Genomic DNA, 21,095 nt, shown 5'->3' with positions numbered 1-21,095 from the left:
TAGAAATCAAGCAGTACTTACCAAGAATAATGACAGTACTATAATAACCCTTAATATGTGATCCAAGGTAAGTGTAAATTAAGTCTAACATAGGTTATCCTTAAGTAACTTTATAGGCTGTGTGATATGCAAGCTAGTAAGGATATTGAGATCTTTACTCTCAATATCATATAGCTTTTGGTGGATAGGTGTGTGGAAATACTCTTTATATGCTATGCTATGTCTAGACTCTAGAGATATACACGTTTCAAGAGATCGAGTACTTAGGTAGTTAACATTGTTAAGTGAGAACACCGAAAGTAAAAGCGTAAGGCATTCATTAAAAGCACTAGTTTGTCTATACGAAATTATAGTCAGATGTGCAAAGAGAAGTTCCGAGTCTCTATTCATTCAGGTAAGCTGGGCGACGACAACGATGGCGATGTAGAAATAAAGGGCTGACAATGATAATAGTGGTTGATTGGCTAACACAACCCACCCTACTGTTATTCTGATTGGTTGTTGAGAGAGATTCTACCGCCTGGCGGATTTCGAGCCCGCTCATCGCCCTGCAAGAACCATAAATATTAGGACTTATATTGAACCTTTTCTTTTCTCCTTTTTAGTAAAGACATACTTACCTTGGGAGGAAGCCATCGCCAAAGAATGGGGTTTCAAGGGGGCAGACCTGTGTTGCACATCGTAGAATCGGCCCTTTTCTATTACCTTTCCAGATCGCAGGTAATTCTCGCAGTTTTTGCCGTCTTCCATCACATTTTAGTTACGATCGGTGCCTAGGATATTGCCATGAGGGAGATGACGCGTGATAATATATTAACGATGTATTGATCTACATATTTACTAGCTTGTTTATCTGGAGGATGGTGTTACGAAATTCGTCTCATCATAATACTGACGCGACCTGTTTGCGTAATTGCAGTGCTAGGAATCGAGAAATCAATGATGACGCTAAACTTGGGACATTGGATGCAGTTTGAGGCTCATCAGGTTGGAAAGGGACGAAACTGGTTTACCGAGTTTGTGGCAATCAATTATTCCACCGCTAAATGTTCGAGCGGTTCAATCGATGGGTTCCTACGATTAAGAAAACAGGTGCAGGCAATGGATCTCGTCGTGGCATAATGTACAGATAGATGTAAACGACAGCCTTGATTTCTTCATATCCCTGGGCAGGCCGGAGAAAACGATGAAAATGATTTCGCATCGCCTGGAGGCAGTGTAATACCAGGGACACGGCGGGAATGATCATGCGCAAGCACAGTGGATACAGTCCCTCGATGCAAAAATAAGAATAATCAAAGATCGAGTCACGATGTGACTCTTCCAGAGATTAAACTGAAAAGAACAGATACTACACTTGATCTAAGCCAAAAGGCAAAGAGAGCTGAGGAAAGGAAAAGAAGAAAGGAAGAGAAAGAATTCAAACGCGAAGAAATGCTATGTACAGTTGCTTGTGGGGCGGTGTGGTTAGACTGGCAGAATTACGATTAGTCACCTAGTACCTAGGTACTTAGAAGGTACCTATGTATGTACTTACTGCAGGCACTAGGGCAACTGGAAGTCGCGATAGGCTGCTGCAAATCCGATTGATTTGATTGAAGATTTCAGCTGCACATTTCCGGGGCTGCTAGTTGCATTTACCTACCTAATTCCCTACCTGCCCTGCTCGATGTAAGCTTCAGCCTCACAATTACCTACATAGCTGGTAGGAATCTCATCCAAATCTGTGACCGAAACACAATCCACGTCCTATTTGCCTCATACTTGTTCAGCTCCAGGCAAAAACCAAGCATCCCTTGGCTCTTTGTTATCCACGTACTCCGACATGGGTTACGACGAATCCTCCGACGAGCGACGAGCCTCACGGAGTGATGGCGAAGATGCTTACGAACGCGACAGGCGCAGCCGAAAAACTCGTCGTGATGACCCGAGAAGAGATAGATCCCGCGATAGATCTAGGAACAGAAAACGCCACCGACGCTCACGGTCCCCAGTCGATGCGCCTCGGCGTAGATCAACATCCCAAGAACGTGACCGCGGTAGACGGAGCGAGCATAAACAGAGACGTCCACGCGACCACGACGATCAACGTAGCGAAAGAGGCTCGCACCGCCGTCGGGCGAGAGACGACGACTACAATAGCCGAGACGGAGGCGGCAAGCAAATTGTGAAGCGAAATGGCCCGCTGCCCTCCCAAGCTGATTCATTTGCTGTCACCCAAGGCGAAGAACCGCAAAAGCCAAAAGAGAAGCCCAACTATGGAAATACGGGCGCATTAGCCGCTGCTTCGAATTCGGTCGTTCAATCAGATGGATCTAGGATAGTACTAAAGTATCATGAGCCGCCCGAAGCTCGCAAAACATCACCGAAGGACCAATGGAAGTTATTCGTATTCAAGGGCGAAGAAGTCGTCGATACAGTGCCCCTTAGTAGCCGTAGCTGCTGGCTAGTCGGTAGAGAAATGGCAGTGGTGGACCTACCCGCCGAACACCCCAGCATCAGCAAACAACATGCGGTTATACAATTCCGATATGTTGAAAAACGCAATGAGTTTGGCGACAAGATTGGTAAAGTGAAGCCATACTTGATCGACCTAGAAAGCGCCAATGGAACTATGCTCAATGGAAAGAAGGTGCCCGAGAGCCGTTATCTGGAGCTCAGAGAGAAGGATATGATTCAGTTCGGCCAAAGCACTCGCGAATACGTGCTGATGCTCGCCCCGAAGGACTAAGGACGGGAGGACTCCGAACAAAGAACACGGTCTCTCGTGTCAATTACACATGAGCTATTCTTGTTACGCCATCCTGTGTAACCACCGTGTGTGTCCGGTTAGGGTAGGACAGATGATGGCGCAGACAATCACAAAATCGACCTCAAACGGCCTCGCCTAGATAGTAGGCATTGAATCCCTAGCTCCTCATGTCAAAATCATCTCCACCTTCAAAGTAGTAGCGGCAAGGCCTTCTCACACCACCAGTTCGGCATCGCCTTGTATTTCCACCAAGGGCAGATCAGAGAGGCTATTATCGGCATGGCCCAACGAGGCAGTGCTGGTTGATGTTCCACACCCAAGTTTACCTACGTTTAGTGAGAACTGATCAGTCTACTACTCGCTATCCCGAGACCAAGAATTGGCTCTTGAGGTTGTGAATTTTTTTTCTCAACAATCACGAGTTTGAATCTGTATGCGGGTGACGGGTTTGGAACGTCAACTGGTAAAATGTATAAGTGACATTTCACAGTGATATCTCATTTCTAAGCTACCATGTTTCGGAACGCCAGAACCAACATCTCATACTTGAGCCGAAGAATCGCCTGGGTTCCGTACGACAAAGCGTGAGTGTGCCTGACAGATGGGACTGTGACGAACTGGTGAAGATCGGGATGGTTGATTGGCTTTCCTCTAGCCGCTGTCTATCCAATATAGATTCTATAGCTCCCTTACTTGAGGGTTGGCGGAATTTCTATATTGCATACGAACGTTGGGAAACCTTGGCTGTTACACAGAGTCAATAGGTTGTCCCGTATCGAGATTCGTCGCGATAAAGAATTGACAGGATCAAATCCCGAATAACGATTAGATTACTCGATAATGCAACCTCAACATACATACGTATATCCGTGTGAGACTCATCGTGCTCGAGACATGTGAACCCATCAAAAGCCAACATGTTGACATCTTACCAGTCTTGCATTAGATTCTACAATCACGACGCTGAGTAGCAATGATCTTCGAAATAGATGTTGCCGAAGTACTGATGTCCCGTGAAGCTTCAATACTTATCTATCGGCTGTTGTCCTGCGGTCATGCAGCGTACCGAACTTCGGAAGATGGGGTCTTGGTACGTACAAAGAAGCTATGCAGGCCTCCAGCACATATCGCGAACCTTAATGCAATCATCATGAGCACTTTTCCAAACTTCCGTGCGTAAGATAATTATTCTAGAGAATATCGCAAAATACGTAGTAGCTAAGTTTTGGAGTTAGAATGCCTTGAATGAGTAATAGTATACATGTTTTCCATGACAGCAAATCAAATTGCGCGCCGGTATACCGAATTCTGCCCTACGTCAACTTAACTTTCGGTACGGCCGTGACAGCCCACTACTTAAAGTTAGCGCAGATATTAAAGTTAAGCTTTTGAGGATTAAGTTTCGATGCTGTCCAAATCCATGGGACAACTGATTGCAACATCGAAGGTTTTTGATTTGTACAGCAGGTACGGCTGGTACACTAGGCAGCCTTAAAGGCGAAGAATGGCTAGCCCGCCAAGTTCCATCCATCTTCAACCATCCACCAACACGATTGTGACGAAGGCAATTCATCCGTCCAATCAACGACATTGCTAAGCTATGTCTCGGTTCTTATTTGATTCGGTCAACCGATAACTTGATCTAGTTGACGTCAATCTACTCACTACGAAAGTTATCCGACCTAAACAGATCCATGGAACATCACGAATACATCTGCCAGGGGCGATTACGCTATTCTTACCTACATACATAGGTACCTACATGCATATCCATGTACTTAAGGTACAAAATAAGAAACTGCCGAATTACTACGCTGCTTCGCCCCTCTAGGCCCCCAGATCATGACCCTTACCTTCTGCCTCCCGCCCGTCTTACCGCATGAAATAGTTTCTTTTTTAGATCTTCAAGTACCTTTCCAAGGCACAGGAACAGGGGTGATGTGGGGAATACTATGACTAAACCCGCGTATCTCATATCGCTGAGGCTCCAGGCTGAGAAACGCGGAGCCACCTGACGACACCAAAATCAGGACCCCGTGATGGTGTACTGAATTTCTCCCTTCAACTTTGTACACCCCTCTTTCCTCATCATTCTCAATACCTAGGTACGATGAGGTACGATGTGACCTATTTCGCCAACCTTTAAACTTTTTGTTTCTGCTGAAACTTTGCACTGTTCAATCATCCGACCTTCCGGCCTTTAAACAGGGCAACGTTGTGTTAATAGCACATGGAGACCTACTCGGCTATATGGGGATCGTTTTGTAGTTCGTGGTCAGGCCGGCCAAAAGACTACTTCCCTAACTAACTTTCCCCCCTATGACTCTTCCAAACTTTCAAGTATACCGTGTACATTTTCAACTCTAAATGTCTCCCTGTACTTTCTGTTGCCGTCGCCTCATGTCACGCGCGACGTCGATCCTCTTAAATTCGCTCCCTCCTTCACAAGAAAAACACCTCCAGCTACCGGTCTTCCACTTATTCTCACCATATAAGGCGACTCTACTGGCACGAGCCCCCTCGCCTTTCTCATAAGTAAGCATGGTAAGTTGAAGCCTGTCTCTTCCGCTCTTTTATCTGGTGTATAAACCAGACCTGAACACGTCGAAATCCAACAATATCACGCCTCGACCACGATTCATGGCCTTACCGTTCTCTTTTCACATATACCATGAATGTCGCTCGTTTGATTCGACTTTTGAGGCTACATAGAATCATACAGGACTGGACGGCTACGGTACTGTCCGTAATAATGAGTAGTCTGCTAAACTCGACTCGTTCACAGGGCTCGATCAATAAACAAATCTCACGCTACGAGACGACGGCAGTATACACCCACCCTGACGCCAAGGTCGATATCGTTCTTGTTCATGGCCTGAACGGCGACCCGGAAAAAACGTGGTCGGCCAAAAATAGGGTATTCTGGCCGTCCGATCTACTCCCCGCCTCTCTGAGAGACGCCCGCGCGAATGTTCTCGTGTACGGATATAACGCCGATGTATACTCGAAGAAACATGGGTCGAATCCGAGTGACAACTTCATATACATGCACGCGCAGACCTTGGTAACGTCACTTACCCATTATCGCAAAGATGAGCTGTCGTCGCGAAACCCAATCATATGGGTGTGTCACAGCTTAGGCGGAATCCTAGTTAAGCGTGCCCTGCTATACTCGAATGACTTGAGGGCATCTCAACATGAGGACTATCGATCGATCTACGTGTCCACCTACGGACTAATATTTCTCGGCACACCGCATACGGGTTCTGACATAGCGGGATGGGGTACGATGCTACAAGGCATGTCAGATGCCGTAGTACCTAGGACGTTTTTTCAGTCGGAGTCGGTGCTACTAAAGACGTTGAAGAGGGACAACGAAACTTTGCAAAACATCAACAATCACTTTCTCGACATATACCAGCGATTCAAGATTCTCATGGCGCATGAAAACCACAAGACGGATCTGAAGGGGACAAGGATGCTCATAGTCGATGCACACTCAGCCAGCCCACAACTACCGGGTGTAACATACTATGCTATCGAAGCAACCCACTCTGGCATGTGCAAATTTGACAGTAGAAGCGCGCCAGGCTATAGAACCATAGCTACGGCTATCAGGGATTGGGTTATCGATGCGCCGGACGTTATCGCTACCCGATGGAGAATAGAGGACGACGAAAAGTTAGCAAGAGCAAAACATGAAATTGAAGAGAGAATGAAGCCATGGGTATGTTGCCCTCTCAAAGCTGGACACCCCAAAAACGATACCGTTTCTAACTAACGTCGACTAGCTTGATTCGCAACGCATCCAGCAAACTGGCCAAGGATCCAGTAGGTCACCAGCACTATCCTTTTTAGAAAGCAGCTCAGACCGTTCTCATGATCGGTCTTTGGGAAGCTCATTGTTTGAAGACGTTCAGCTTCCTTTTGAAATAGAGGAGGTTGATGACCATTCACGAGAGCATATGAGACGTTGATAAATGAGGAGCCGTAGCTGATTGTTTTTTATCTGTAGTCCCGCAGCATAATGATACTACCTTATCTTCAACTCAAGACACTTCGCGAATCGATCATCAATCTAGACCGCTCCTCACTGGCCCAACAACTCCTAACCAGCCGTCAGAAGAGGAGTACTTTCCATCCCAACAGTCTAAATCTGATCATGACCCATCTCAAGAGCCTCTCTTTATCAAACCAACGGTGTTTCGTCCTAACACGTATTTCAAGGGCCGAGACAAGGAACTGAAATTGCTACACAAAATTCTAATGGACCGTAAGAGAAGGTCTGTAGGAACATCGTCTGTTTTGATTCAGAGTATGCCCGGCGGAGGTAAAACACATTTAGCACGACAGTATGTCTTCCAACACAGATACGACTACCAAGGCGGCATCTTCTGGATCCGGGCGAAGTCTTTAGAAGAACTGGACTACGGCTACTGGGACATCGCAAAGACAGTAGGCCTTAGCGAAGTGACACCACTGGACCAGACTGGAATGGTTGATACCCGTGAAATGGTGAAGGCCGTCCAATCGTGGCTAAGCAGCCAGGCTGATTGGCTGCTCATATTAGATGGCGTTCACTTTGACCTTCCAGATCTCCAGCACTACATCCCGTTCGCGAAAAACACAAGCATCATATATACATCCACCGAACGGACTCCCGGCGAAGACTACCAGTTCGACAACCCTCAAGTCATCGCACTAGATTCCTTGACTAAGCAGGAGGCTCAGGAGTTACTCTTTGAAGAGATGGGGAAGAAAAAGCCATATACGCAAGATGACCTAAGACGTGCCGAGGAGCTAGTGGAACTGATGGATCGCCTACCACTCATGATCCACGTTGCGGCTCTGAATTTGAAGGCTACGAGAGAACCACTCGCCAAGTACTTAAGGTCATTTCGAAGTCGCCCGAAGGTAGGTAACCTACTAGCGTACCGTGCCGTCCGCGAACAGCTCGAACACAGAGGCGCCAGTGCCGCGTTAAACTTGATGTCCTTACTGTCTTTCTTCGGCACACATATCCCCGTTGAAATGATAGTGTTGGGTAAGTGTTGAGAGTAGCCGAGCTTCAGTTTTCAAACGCTGACAATCGCGATAGGTGCTAAAGCGTTGGACAAGAGAACCCCTGTTAAATCTGCTGATCCTGAAACTCGGAGGTCTTCGCTGAATAACACGTTCAAGATACTTATTGCCTTCGCTCTCGTTGAGAGGAACGAGAACAATGAGGCCTCATCGGCTAGTTCGCGTAGTACGCGAAGTGTCGACATGGGTCAGGACAGCCTTGACATACTCAGGGTTCACGGGATTGTTCAAGCATTCTTCATCGACGTTCTTGCCGATGAGAGACAAGCTCATTTCTGGTTGGAACGAGCAATCTGCGTCTTCTGCAAAGCATTTGATGTGAGCGACCGTCGAGTTGATGAAGACCCCCTGACGGGAGTGCCCGAGGATTTCCGGAGGCTGCTCATTCATGGCGAGCGATTGCTAGCTCATATCAGCCGGTTTGAGAGAAGATATTCTGAGCTCACTGACTGTCGGGAATTAATAGAATCGCGTCTCAACACCATTGGCAAGCGAATCGATCAACTTACTAAACGGATCACTGAAGCATCTAGCCAGGGTTCCGAGGCAGTGATCATCTCTGTTTTCGAGCGGACGAACAGTTTATCTGAGGGTGACTCGGAAACGCCCCCGAGCAACAGCAGCATAGCTGAACCGTACTTGCTGTATGAGGAAAGTTCGCCAATAGAATCGCCGGCGATATATAGCCCTCTTGATCATCCCAACCCTTACCATTGGCACGTTACTTTCCCACTGAACGAGCCTCATGATGACGTGGATTATTCGAGGACAGTTACGCCGCAGCCAGCGCCCACAGAAATTTTCGAGTCAATGTCCATGCCAGATGATGACGAAATTACTCGGAAGGTTTTTGGTCCTAACCATCGGACTATCAAGAAGCACGCCTCAAGACGCTACCGCGACCACGCTGGTTCTTGGAGAGCCGCATCTCAAATACTTAGCGATCCACGCGTCAGTATCAGCCGTGAGACAGCCAAGGGCATCATCAACCCAACAACACTTCAAACAATATTATCAAGGCCGCGCTCATCTACCGACAGTATGTCATCGGAAGCCACCAAAGCACAATTGACTTTAGACCGGATCAATAAGGGTTCACCTTCACTACAACCGATAAGTGTCGACAGCAATATCGATTCTATGAGTGACAGTAGCTCAACCATACGTCCGAGATTGAAAGCTGGACGGCCATCATATGCCGATCCCAAAGCCGAGGCTACAATTGACGAATATCCAATTTCCACCACCTTTTCTAGCCCCGCGCCATCACCGGACTCCGCTGCACTAACAATTCTAAGGCGTAGAGAGAACGACCACTCTGTGTCACTAGAAGGTCTCGTTCCAGTTAAAGTGTCTAGTCCCTTATCTGCGGCTCCGCTCACCACGACATCGCTGCCATCACCGCCATCTCCAAGCCCGCCGGCAACACAGCAGCCGGTGTTTCCGGGAGTCGACAAGACTGAGCACGTACCCAAGCCGCCTTCGATACCTTCAAGGTCGCCGTCAAATTCACCTATGGGGCGAACTTCAAGGCCATCATCAAGACCGACATCTGTGCTCATGTCTCGATCTGCTCAATCTAGTCCGGCGCATCCAACTGGTCCATTCTCACCACCACCTATCCCCATCGAAATCAATACCAGCAGCAGTCTCCGCTCACCCCCTTCTCCTGGTGCCCACCAATGGGATTCTTATGCCCGACTGCCACAACAATCCATAGTTGAAGACAACAAATACCCGCATCTAGCGCATTCACTGCCCTCTATCCGCTCTCATGCCAACCCCCCTTACCCACATACGGCCCATGACCCACCCGAAGACGTCCTCGCATTGGACCATCCAGCTCCGTGGGTCGCCTCCACATCCCCGAACTTGCATCCTCAAGGCTACTCCAGCCAGCCCATGTCCCGCGACCCGAGCCACCAGTCCAGCCACAGCTTTGGGTCCCACAACTCCCTCTCCGCGCACAACGCCTCCCCGCTCGGGCAGCTGAGCTCGTCCCCGGGCTCGCAGATCATGCAGCGCCCGCGTTCCCGTCGCCCCAGCGTCGTGGAGACGGAGCCCAGCCCTCGCCTCGACGGCCTGGATCTCGAGCCCGTCGAGACGAGCTATTCGCTATACATAGAGTCGGGCCGCGGCCGTAGACGCGCCGCCTCAGGCCATGCGTCGCGCGCGGATGGAGCGAGGCTGTTGTCGAGGTTCCGGCCTAGGAGGCGCGGCAGCGATGACATAGGCGACGGCAGGAGGCATCGGTCCGCGAGTGGACGACTGGGCCATTTTACTCTGGCTAGAGGCTCAAGAGCGGCGGCGGCCGAAGGGGCGGGTGGCGCGGAACCAATGGCAAGATCGGGATCCGGCGGGATACGGCTTGCGGATGGACGGGTCGTGGAGTTTGGATCCGGCACCCCGCCTATGAGCGAGGGTGTGAGCATGCCAAGGCCGGAACATGTTGGTGAGGCTAACGGCAGACCCGTTTCCTCCGCCAGTCCTCCAACGAGGCATTCGAGGTTTAGTCCCCAGAAACTCAGTAGGAGGGGTCGAAATGCCAGTGGAAGCGGGAGTGGAAGTGGAAGCGGACGTCGTAGGAGAGACAGCCATCCTTCTCCCGACGTAGGGCTAGGGATCCAGGAACCACCGAGACGATCTTCTTAATTTCTCGAGCACACATAGACATCTTGAGGCTTAGGTTCTGTATATAATTCGCCAAGCCCATGCGGAGGAACGCCCCCTTTCGCTCGTTACCCATCCTCGGGACCAGGTCGATTGCACATATTCCTAAAAGGGTATGTCGATGCTATACTCACAGATTTCCATGCATATCAGGTCTGGAAAAAAAGAAACCCCAAAAGAATCCGACAGTTTGAAATTTTGAAGGTTCTGCATAGCTCAAGGCGTTTGCATACATATATACCGCATTGTGGAAGATATGAGGGATTGAGAGGGGGGGAGGAGATACCATGATTGATTGATATTTGACGGTTTAACGGTTTTGGTTGTTTTGTCTGTCTTGCATGTATTTGGGCGTGTTGGAAGTGTGTACGATTATTTGCATTGCGATACATGATGTTGGGCGTTACTGCACAGCAGAGAAATACGAATGCTGTGTATTATAAACGAGATAGGGAATTTGATTATTACCATTCAGTTTCATATTCTACTCTTCGTTGTGCTCAAGGGAGTTGTGCTTTCTTGAGCTAGAATATGGGGGTGCGAAGTTCTATTAAGGTGTCTAGGTAGACACCAAAGTGCGCTCTATATTTAGCGAACTTCTTTTACTACGCAAGGAACCCCAGTAGTGAGCATAAGGCCCGGCTTACTCTGTGACACCTGAGAAAGAAATAGATGGATCCATCCGTACAGGGGAATCCTGTATGACGACAGCGACTCTTACAGCCTAGCAGGTAGCGTACATCGGGCGCCTTAGCTGCTTATCGTAGCTCCTGGCGTATAGCGGGCTCTCCACTTTTACCCCTATTCAATATCAACGGCCCTAAATTCTGACTTCTAGCTAAGGGCACTAGTAACGTTCAATACGACAACCGATGAATTAGTCCAGCAGTTACGTTATACAACGCCGTAAGCTTAAATAGACATCACGGCTGACATAAAAATTAAGTTCTGACTAGGTAGTCTTCGGGATTCGTGATGATTGCGTTGCCTTGAGACACCCGTCGTAGTTCGTAGCTATATGCTGTTGGCTAAAGGCAATGCTGATATGATTCTAAACTCAGAGTATCTATACTAATGATAATCAACCTAGGTGTCGAAGGGTCCATAGAACACAATGATAAGAGTCGACGTTGTATTCAACTTCAAGCCTTCCATCCAATAGTAACTTCTTTGAAACCCGCCTTTGGCAGAACCAGCCCCTAAAATAAATATGAACAATGGATACACATTCGCCAACAATTTATGTTGAATACAGGGAAACCTCCATGAGGAAAAAACCTGTAGAACGTCCGTACATGAATAGTCCTACTTATCGTCGCTTCATCCTTGCCCAATCGTCCGCTATTATTGGCATAAACCTGTTCCTCAGAGATAGGGAGAAAGACCTCCCTCATTTGATGGTATCACCTTCTGCTAGAGTTGTGCATCTAGCCCTCATGCCGCAAGGCCACCTGACCAGTTGCCATCACCTAAACTGTCTTACCACTAGAAGCTTGGTATGATCAATCTTCCACTTCGTCTTTGCCCTTATAGGTGCAATATCTCCTATCATATATGTCTTGAGGAACGCAGCCCTTCTATTTTCTTCAACAAATAGTCCTTCTGGTCTAAGGCATGTATGGGCCGCATCCCTTGCAAAACGTAGCATTCTGTCTTTGAAAGCGCTGGCTTCTCGCACAACAAAGCCGTTATTGTCACATTTGCTGGTCCGCACCGCGACACCAGCTTTGTCAGTGACTGTAAGCCTACCGAGTATAGTACAGCTCTTCTATATCAAGAACAGATGAGAACCGCAGCCCCTCGTCTCTAAGAACCTCAGCTTTTATCTCACAAAGCGTAGCTCTTCACCTTCGAAGCAGCTCGGCTTCTTCCCGGTGGCCGCAGCCCACCCGAGGAACCAATCCTTTAACATAGAGGATGTACGAAGACCGCAGCCTTCCCGAAGATCTAACCATACTCTTCTAGGGTAGAGGGCTCTGATCCAATCGATGATTCTCGATTCAAGCAACTCCTGTAGCCACAGCGGTTACGAAGATGGAAACAGCAAGTTTAACCAGATGGTCTGAACCATCAATATGCACCCAACAAAGGATAACTCTATTTTTATGACCAAGTATTACATCAAACTGATGCCGCCTCCAATTCTAAAGAACTGGAGACTGAGATGTAGCCAGTCCTGCCGTTTTGGGTATAAGTTATCTTTCGCGCTTCACCGTCGAGTTGCGCGGCTGGGACCGAATAAACATAGGTGCAGAGCTTAGCAGTCGAGGCCATGAATGCGAGCCCACTAATTGACGTTGACGAGAGATCGATCGTTAGGATACCACGCGTGAGCTAATATAATAACACTTCCTGTGAATGTCAGTAAAGCTGCGCTCGTTGACAACAACGTTGGTCTCCAAAACGTGTCGAAAAAGACAGGAGGCCAAGGGACGATTCCATCGTCTGAGCGCCCTTGCCATAGAGGGACAATCGGGAATAATCATTTCGCCCAGTGTCGAAGTATGGGATCCTTGCTCATTGGGCTCGTGCATGTTCGATCTGCGAGTATATAGCACTTGGTGCTGTATCCTGCTCCAAATTAGCTTTATAATCTTGCGGTTAGTAAAGCCCAGCCTGCTGTAACCTGTAGCACACTGCAAGGCAGCCACTTCAGTTTTCCTTGTAGACGTGAAACTTAGGTTTATCCCAAACTAGCCTTCAATAATCCGCATCGCATGGTGTATAAGAATTCCAAGCAGTTCTCATAACACGCCATCGTCGTCATTGCAGGAGCCAGATACTCATTAAGCAAATTCATCAAGCAAATTCCAGCCGTCGAAGGCCCAACCATCTAGGCCAGCTACTCAGACGCACAGGCGCAATGAAAGCCGCCACTTGGCAGCAGCCACCTGGGTAAGAGAATACCAAAAACCCATAATATCTCTTCTCTTTCCAAGGGAAAGGAAGGACTTGTTTATTAAAAAGAATATGTACCAACGGCCCCGTCTCCCACCCCCTTAGAGCCCCCCATCCCGCATCCGCAGGACAGCTAGCAGGGCCGCGTCGGAGGCGGGAGGGCAAACGGTCAATTCGCATAAAATGCCGAAACCAACCCAGCCCCCGCCCATGAGTTCCCTCCTGGGACCGTTGGCGCGTACCACGTTTTACCTTTTCGTAAGAAAAGGGGAGATGTGATACGTGGGACACCCGGGAAAAAAAGAGGGTGTCCCATTCGATGTACCGCATGGATTACAGAGCTGCAAGGAAGGATCTCGCCTTGTGCTCCACCTTGCCGCGCGGAGAGTGGAAGGAGTACGGGAATTAGAGAAGTAGCGGAAAGGAGTTCGCTGGAACTGTGGAAGTGAGAAAATGAGACATTGATGTATCATAATTCATCCAGGAATAAAGATAGGGGATAGAGGATCGACAGCCTAGAGTTATAACATTTAGTAAATCTTCAAACAAGACACAACGAAAGGGGGCCTGAGTATTATTCGTAATTCACTACCTCCCGCGAGAGACCATAAACCCAAACTCCCCTCGTGTTAGCATAGGGTATCGGTATCGTACACCGTCTCGACCGTCTCTCCCAACAATCGTGCTACCGTGGTTAGGGGCCGCCTCTCGAAAGAAATAGCGCCTAGGAGTCGAAGATCACCTTCTTACGGCCTCTTCCTCTGCCGCTGTCGAGGGCGTCCAGCTCGCGATCTATCTCCATTATGTCCAGCATCTCGACCTCAACGTCTCTCTCGTCTTCCTCGTCCTGCTGCTCGACATCTGCTGCAGCGCTCAAACTCTCCGCGAAAGAAAAGCCGGATCTTGGTCTCGTCGGTAATTGCATGGGTCTTTGTTCCGTCGGCGCTTGCGTGGAATTGCCGTTCGATGACGACTCGTCAAACACACCATCCACCGCGGATCTCGAGAGCTTTCTTCTAGGGCCGACGGATAAATTGTAAGCAACACTTCCAGGCTGTGCTGGTCGAGGATAGACAACGATGGCACTGTTTTCTTTTGCGCGTTCGCTCAACCTCTTTCGGCGACCCATCACACCACCAATTCGAGTTCCGACGACCGTTTCGCTCTCTCGAACAATCACCAGGCGAGCCTCGCCGCACACCAACAATTCGACGGGCAAGCCCTCGTTACCGGATGAACCTGCGCCACCATTCTCCACGTAACGGACGATAGCGCCAACACCCGTGCAACGTTCGCCCATCAGTCCAACGCTCAGATCATTCAACCGAACCATTCGAGTAGGTTGCGCGCCGCTGAAGAGGTTAACGCCACCGCCGACACCTTTGCGAATCTGTGCATCCCAGAATTTCAGAACACCGGGTATGATGAAGATATGCTCAGGGCCACCAATCCATAAGGCAACACTCTCATCAGCCGTTGTCGTCGTACTAGCCGGCAGTGGAGTCACCACAATGCCTCCCTTGACAGAAGACAGGCGTTCAGGGCCGTGGGTGGTCGTAAGAGCATCGCGCCTAGAATGAGGGGTCATAGGCACGAAATCGGAACCGCCTCCAGAGTTGCGTTGAGAAGCAGGATTTCGTAAAGGGCTTGTGCCTTCAACATACCCAGTCACATTGAACTCTGTGATTGCGTCGCCACGGATGCCAGATGCAGGTCTACCAAATAACGCCGGCCCTTGGGGAGATACACCATCGATATCCCAAATGCCCCACTGACCATCCGCAAGTAGTGCGAGAATAGCTCGGCCATGGGCGATCCATGATGCCGCAAGTATTGGTTTACGTGACGAAGAAGGCCGAGAAAACGGTGGGTAGAATGATATGAGCCAAGAGCCCTGGGAAGGGAACGGGCCTTCGGATAAATCGTCGGGTGGCATCGAGGCAAGCGCGTAGTCGTATATCCTGACAGCTTCGGGCGAAGCGTTACATAGCACCTGGGTTGAGTGGGTAGGATTGAAGGAGATCGAGGTAAGAGGTTTAGGTAAATATTCGGTCTGGAAAGGCTCAATACGTTGGCCCGTCTTAGATGACTCTTCTAGGGGAACGTCCCATAGTCGCAGTGCACCCGAGGCCTCGGGGGAGTGTGCCGCGACTACAACTCTTGGTAGTGCTCTAGATTCCGAACGGGATCGCTCGGCTGGCTTATTTCGCTCCAAAGCAGCCTTTGATCTGATGAGTGTCATCGCGAGGCTATCACTGCCTTTTATTTGGCCGGCAAGTAGGGTCATCGTCTCACCCCATTTACCATTGCCAGCTTTTCCAGCCAGCAGACTCTCCTGTAGCTCTGCCCTTGCCTTACTTAGGGGAGAGGGCGGGACGAGTGGTAGAGTAATGAGAAATACCTCACGGGTTACGCAAGAAGCAGCGAATACCATCCGGTCTTTTAGGATCTCCGTACCTCCCCATGCTGCATCTTCGGCTGTGCAAGGCGTAAGAGGCAATACCGCAAGATTAAGCACAGCGATGCCGAACTCAAGATCAAGTGTCTGAACAATTTCTGGGTATGGTGCATCCTCATCGATATCTTCCTCAAATTGTGGCTGGTCGACAAACGATGCTCCTTTTCCAGCTGGCGCAGCATCCTCTTCGTCGGAATCGATGATCATCACGGCATCTGCAGGAGGCTTTCCATTTTGTTTTCCAGTAAGTCCCCGCCCGGCTTCCTTGACGACATCGGCCTTGAACTTGCGACCTCCACGCCAGACTATCGTTATGCCATTTTCGTGACCGTAGATGAGGATAGTGGCGCCCTGTGGCGAAAGGACGGGATAGGTCTGGACGGCATGGATATGACGAGTGAGATTGTACCTGTGGGACAGGATATGTTAGATGGAAGCAACTCGATATGATAAGTCTACAACTAGAGTACATACGTGTACTGGATATTCTGCGCAGTCCGACGGACACGAGGGACGGTGTTTGGGGCCATCGTGGGAAGCAGGCAAAAGCTTCAAACGAAGCTATTGCCGACGACGTTAGGACTAGTAGAGAGTAGTGAAATAGAAAACACAACCCATCAATAGATCCACTCAAGCTCCTCTCATTGCATCTTAAGAGGGTGTGTCAGTTCCACGACGCGATTGTCGTTGATGTGGATAGCTGTCGTTGGAATTGAAGTCGCGACTTTGGAATTGGCTAACGCGACAAGACCAAAGACCAAAGCAACCATGTCACATTTTCCGAATTCTCGAGAGCACGTGACTTAAATTTGCGCATTGGCCACTTGCGGAAGGAGCACTTCAGGAACGCTTGGAAATAGGTACAAAGTACTTGACACTTATAAGATTACATAATTCGACATCAACCTCATCCAAGTTTTATACAAGCATATCGAAACACCATCATCAAACCCCATCGCATCGTCATAACGTCATAGTACCACCGCGCCGGTCCCTATATACAAGCGGTCAGGCGGCTAATAGTGTATTCTAGTATATATTCCCCAACCATAACCCAGCAACCGTGAAATGGCCGTCCCCACCCCATAGAAGCAGAGACCCCTAGAGATATTCATTCCCTCCGTTTCAGCACCGACGATCGCAGCGTCATTTCGCTCCAGGGTCCCTCAACGATCGTCGAAGCCACCGCAGCCAAATCTGCCCCATTCGGTACGCCCGAGCCGAAAGGGCCACGCGCGTAGGGAAGATCGTCCAAGAGGCAGCCTAACCCACGATAGCCTAACGGCACCCGAACCGGGCGACTGGCCAAATCTGGGGTTTTCCATAACCTGCTCAGGAACCTTAAGAAGAACCCCTTGGGAAAATCATGTCAAAAAGCCCTAGATTCGGCAGTGAAGTGTCACAAAATGGCGGCGATATTTCCCATCAACGACAACTGCTAACCTATTGTTTCACTTATAACTCCGTCTGTCTCAAACAACGTCGCCCAGAAAACCGTCGTGTAATACGTGTACATTTTCAGCTTTAATTAAGTACTACCTAGTAGGCTAGATATACGGCCAAAGGCCAAGGGTCATAATACAAACGTGGAGATACGTCACTTGACGGCTGGCCGTAACCATTCCCAAAAGTTGCTATAGCATCCACAAGCAAATGAATAGTCATTTGGACTATCTGAATAATATACAGCAAAGTCCCCTTTAATGACCACCGATGCCTAATCCCCTTATCAGAACTCTTCGCGCACAAGTCAAGGCGACATTCCTGCTCAAAATCCGAAGGCCACGTCAAAAGTTTCGGCTTGGTCTTCTATTAACTATCTCACGTCTGCAAAGTGGTTTGTAATGCAAATCATCGCCTAGTGATTCGCCACCACCCCCATTTCATTCAATTGGGCTCGGGCCCTAGTAGATCTCGCGAGAATTTCCGAAGTTGATGTCGAACTGCACATAGCCGACGCGGCCAAGTCGACCATGTGCAAAATAAAAGGAGAGGACGGCGTAGGAGGGTTTCATCGGTAAGATCTAAGCTGACGGTCACGCCCTATACTGTGACCCAATTGTTGTTCCATACACCTCAATACATAATAACGCCTGGGATCGTCGTGTCCGATCGATCATCCAATGACGAATGGCCACCATGAAACGCCGTCAATGCCGATGTGAATAAAAAGTGTTACAAAGCGGAAGTCGTTCATCGTGATATTTGCGATGCGAGGGTTTTCAAGCATTGGTAACCTAGTAAGGGGTTAGACTTTCGAGATGCAAGGTGGTGGCACAGTAGGATTACATACCCTCAGAATTCTCCGCGAGTAATCTTGGTTGTCGGCGATGCTGCCGTCGCTCATTCGTCGGTTCATAACAGGGTCGAGACGAGAGTCAGACATTGAAACCCCACCGCTGCTAGAAGGAGGCTTTCCACCACTGATGAACGCGTTGACAGCGGCATTTCGTCGGTGCTCTTCTTCGATCTCGGCGTTTCTCTTTCGGCGCATCCAGAAAAAGCCTCCTCCCATTAGGGCTCCTACGGCAACAACACCAACAACCACGCCACCTGCAATGCCCGCTACGTTAGGACTCGACTTGTTGCTCTCAGGCTCAGATGAGGCCGTAATCGTCTCGATGGTATCTGTAATTCGGTCAACACAAGTTCACCAAACCATTCAATAATTATTCAACTTACCAGACGTGCTAGCTGGCGCAGAGGCCGAACTAGTCTTAGATGAGGTGCTAGATGAACTAGAAGAACCAGCCTCCGCTGCTTCGCCCACGGATACTCGCTTTCCGGTGTTGTAAACGGTGTAGGTGTCAAGGCCACCACCTATAAGAAGTTAGTCGCGCATTCAACCAAGATAAGCAAGAACTACATACAAGCATCGTCACCATAACCAGGGCAAGGCTCAGTGCATTGGTCATCATCTACGAGATCGGCCTTGTTGGGATACTCATCACCACACCAGCAATCGGCCGAGTTGGAAGCACCGGCGACAAAGTTCTTGGAGCGACACAATCCCGCGCATGCACCCTGGGAGTTGAAGTTATCCGTGTTCTGATGCGTCATCGTTCCAACCGACTTGTAACAACCATGAACGGTATCGGTACCAACTATCGGGGTTTGCGGTGCCTTCTCTTTGGTGGCTGTGGATAGAGTGGCAAGGGCCAAAACGGCCGCGACGGTGAACTGGCGGAGAGACATGGCGATGATGTTCAAGTGGTATCGCGAGAACGTAAACGAAAATTAGGTATGTTAATGTAATGGAGCCAAGAGTCCAATTCTCTCAACCCGATCAACGACTAGAGAGAATGAGAATCAAGTAATAAGCTTGGTTTCTATCTCCTCTAGGGAGTGAGCCGTAGTAGATGTCCTTATCGTATCGTATTTGGTGGTATCTTGGTTTTCATCGACCAATTCGGCTTCGGGAATCAAAAGTTAATGATCACGCGGTCCAATTCATATAGATGAAGACCAGGCGTTCCTTTGACTATTGTTTCTCGTCGGGTACCTTTTAGTTGGAGCGGCCGACACGTTTTTCCTTCTCTCCGCTCTTTGGATTGGCGAGTATGACGAGCAGGATAAAAGGAATGTGATAAAACAATAGGGCGCTAAATCAATAAATCTTTGTTAGAATCCGTTGTTCATAGAATCGCCGCCCGCCAAATCCAAATCTCCTTTGAATAGTTCTCGGAAGGTTAAGTATTATGTCTGGTGGTCGTAAGGAAGGTAGGAAATGTTCTCGGCAGTGTGGTACACATGAGTCGATCGAAGTGTGTCGGAAGGATCGTGATGATGATGAAGGTTGATGTTTACTTGGACGGAAGGAAATTAAAAGTGCAGTTGGTTATTGCTCACCCTTTTTCTGAAGTTGACGAGGTCAATACCACTAATGATGATGACCTATTGGAAAGGACCTAAGGTAATGGGTGTTTGTGCGATGGTGATGGGAGGGGGAAAGAACAAAACCACGAAAATTCAGAAGAGGAAAAACGAGAGACACGTCGAGATCAGACGAGGAGGGAAACGAGTGGACTGACTGGGCCTGAGTAACTGAAAGAGTGTGGGAATGGAGAATGTTTTTGCTAGATAGGTAGGAGATGGGCAGGTCGGGGGGGTTAGGTCGGGAAGGGGAAAAAAGGGAGGAAAGAGAGGAGAGACACGAGATGCAGAGGTGACTTTGGGTCTTAGGTTGAGTTTGCGAGAAACACAGACGCTCCAGAACCTGGCTGTTGCACCCCAGCAGACCCCGGTCAATCTGCCCAGGTACAATGTATTGCTCAAAAAAGACGTTCCCACTTGCCTGTATTTGGCCTATTTTGGCTGCTTTTTGCCGTATCTGTGGTTGTATCTGCGTATCTTCGGGTAGTACCTGCAGTATTTGCGATACTTCCGCACTGGGTTGATCTGTAGGTGATTCGTCAAGTGATTGAGCCGATGACTGGCTGCTGACCTGTTAGCCGTTACATTCAACGCGGTACCTCAGCCAGCTTAAGTTACTTAGGTCGTAGTGGTTCCCTATGTACCTCTCCCCCTAACAAGTGTCTGGGCAATTGCTGGCAAGCGGCCAGCGACGGCCAGCAGTTAAGTCGGGGTGGATATATGGCTATAAAGATAAGTGGGTAATTAATTCGATAGGCGGCGTGTTTCTCACGGTCCTTACTCAAATGAGGATGGCAAGCGAGAGGAAGGGAAATTACATCGGACCAGGGGGGAAGGGGGATTGAATTGTCTAAGTAGGCAGGACCGTGTGTATTCTCGTTACACATGCACGGTACGAAGGTACTTACAGATTGTAAATTTTCGAGATCGACCAGCCTTAATCAGTACCTACATATTACGCTCAATTTGCCCTAGGGAGTCGCACAATTGTCTTCACCTAGCCACTTTTTTTCCTACCTTTACGTACATACCTACAATGCAAATAACTTTCAAGGTTCTAATTCTTCGTTCTATTCCCCGCCTCCTTTTCATTATATCATATTTGGTAGTGGGTATTTGGCGAATTGTTTTCCTTCGTTCGTCTTCATCTGCCTTATTGATGGGACTTCGCTAACTCCGCCTGACCTCTAAAATTCCTCTGGGACCTTGCAGCAAGTTCCAATCCATACAACTTTAGCATTTTGGCTGTCGCGAACCCCTGTAGCCTTCCCGAGAATTCACATGCACCAATTAATGGCTCGAAATCGTCTAATCTAGCTCCGCTGGCCGTACTTGATTGGTCATTTAATCAAAAGAAAGGAG

The 21,095-nt window shown here is 48.9% G+C and overlaps 4 protein-coding genes across 4 annotated transcripts; 2 read left to right on the top strand and 2 right to left on the bottom strand.

The window, feature by feature from the left end:
• Positions 1-1,607: 1,607 nt before the first annotated feature.
• On the top strand, positions 1,608-3,228 carry F4807DRAFT_74332 (SMAD/FHA domain-containing protein). The gene has a single exon (XM_048003429.1). The coding sequence runs from the start codon at positions 1,826-1,828 to the stop codon at positions 2,729-2,731; it is 906 nt and encodes a 301-aa protein (XP_047854779.1). The 5' UTR covers positions 1,608-1,825; the 3' UTR covers positions 2,732-3,228.
• Positions 3,229-5,504: 2,276 nt separating this feature from the next.
• On the top strand, positions 5,505-10,486 carry F4807DRAFT_460087 (uncharacterized protein; the record flags this gene model as incomplete). Its single annotated transcript, XM_048001471.1, has 4 exons — positions 5,505-6,479; positions 6,544-6,583; positions 6,768-7,796; positions 7,851-10,486. 4 exons carry the CDS (start codon positions 5,505-5,507, stop codon positions 10,484-10,486), a joined length of 4,680 nt encoding a protein of 1,559 aa, XP_047854778.1.
• Positions 10,487-14,126: 3,640 nt separating this feature from the next.
• On the bottom strand, positions 14,127-16,390 carry F4807DRAFT_451526 (uncharacterized protein; the record flags this gene model as incomplete). Its single annotated transcript, XM_048000246.1, has 2 exons — positions 14,127-16,269; positions 16,335-16,390. The coding sequence occupies 2 exons, from the start codon at positions 16,388-16,390 to the stop codon at positions 14,127-14,129; spliced, it is 2,199 nt and encodes a 732-aa protein (XP_047854777.1).
• Positions 16,391-17,735: 1,345 nt separating this feature from the next.
• On the bottom strand, positions 17,736-19,701 carry F4807DRAFT_74233 (uncharacterized protein). The gene is made up of 4 exons (XM_048003428.1): positions 18,731-19,701; positions 18,543-18,680; positions 18,154-18,488; positions 17,736-18,097 (listed from the first exon to the last, which is right to left on the bottom strand). The coding sequence occupies exons 1-4, from the start codon at positions 19,053-19,055 to the stop codon at positions 18,083-18,085; spliced, it is 813 nt and encodes a 270-aa protein (XP_047854776.1). The 5' UTR covers positions 19,056-19,701; the 3' UTR covers positions 17,736-18,082.
• Between the last annotated feature and the right edge of the window lie 1,394 nt (positions 19,702-21,095).

This window comes from Annulohypoxylon truncatum (assembly GCF_022578515.1).
Source record: "Annulohypoxylon truncatum strain CBS 140777 unplaced genomic scaffold F4807scaffold_14, whole genome shotgun sequence".
Lineage (NCBI taxonomy): Eukaryota > Fungi > Ascomycota > Sordariomycetes > Xylariales > Hypoxylaceae > Annulohypoxylon > Annulohypoxylon truncatum.
The sequence above is the reverse complement of the archived record's forward strand: the minus strand, read 5'-3'. Positions and strand labels throughout refer to the sequence as shown.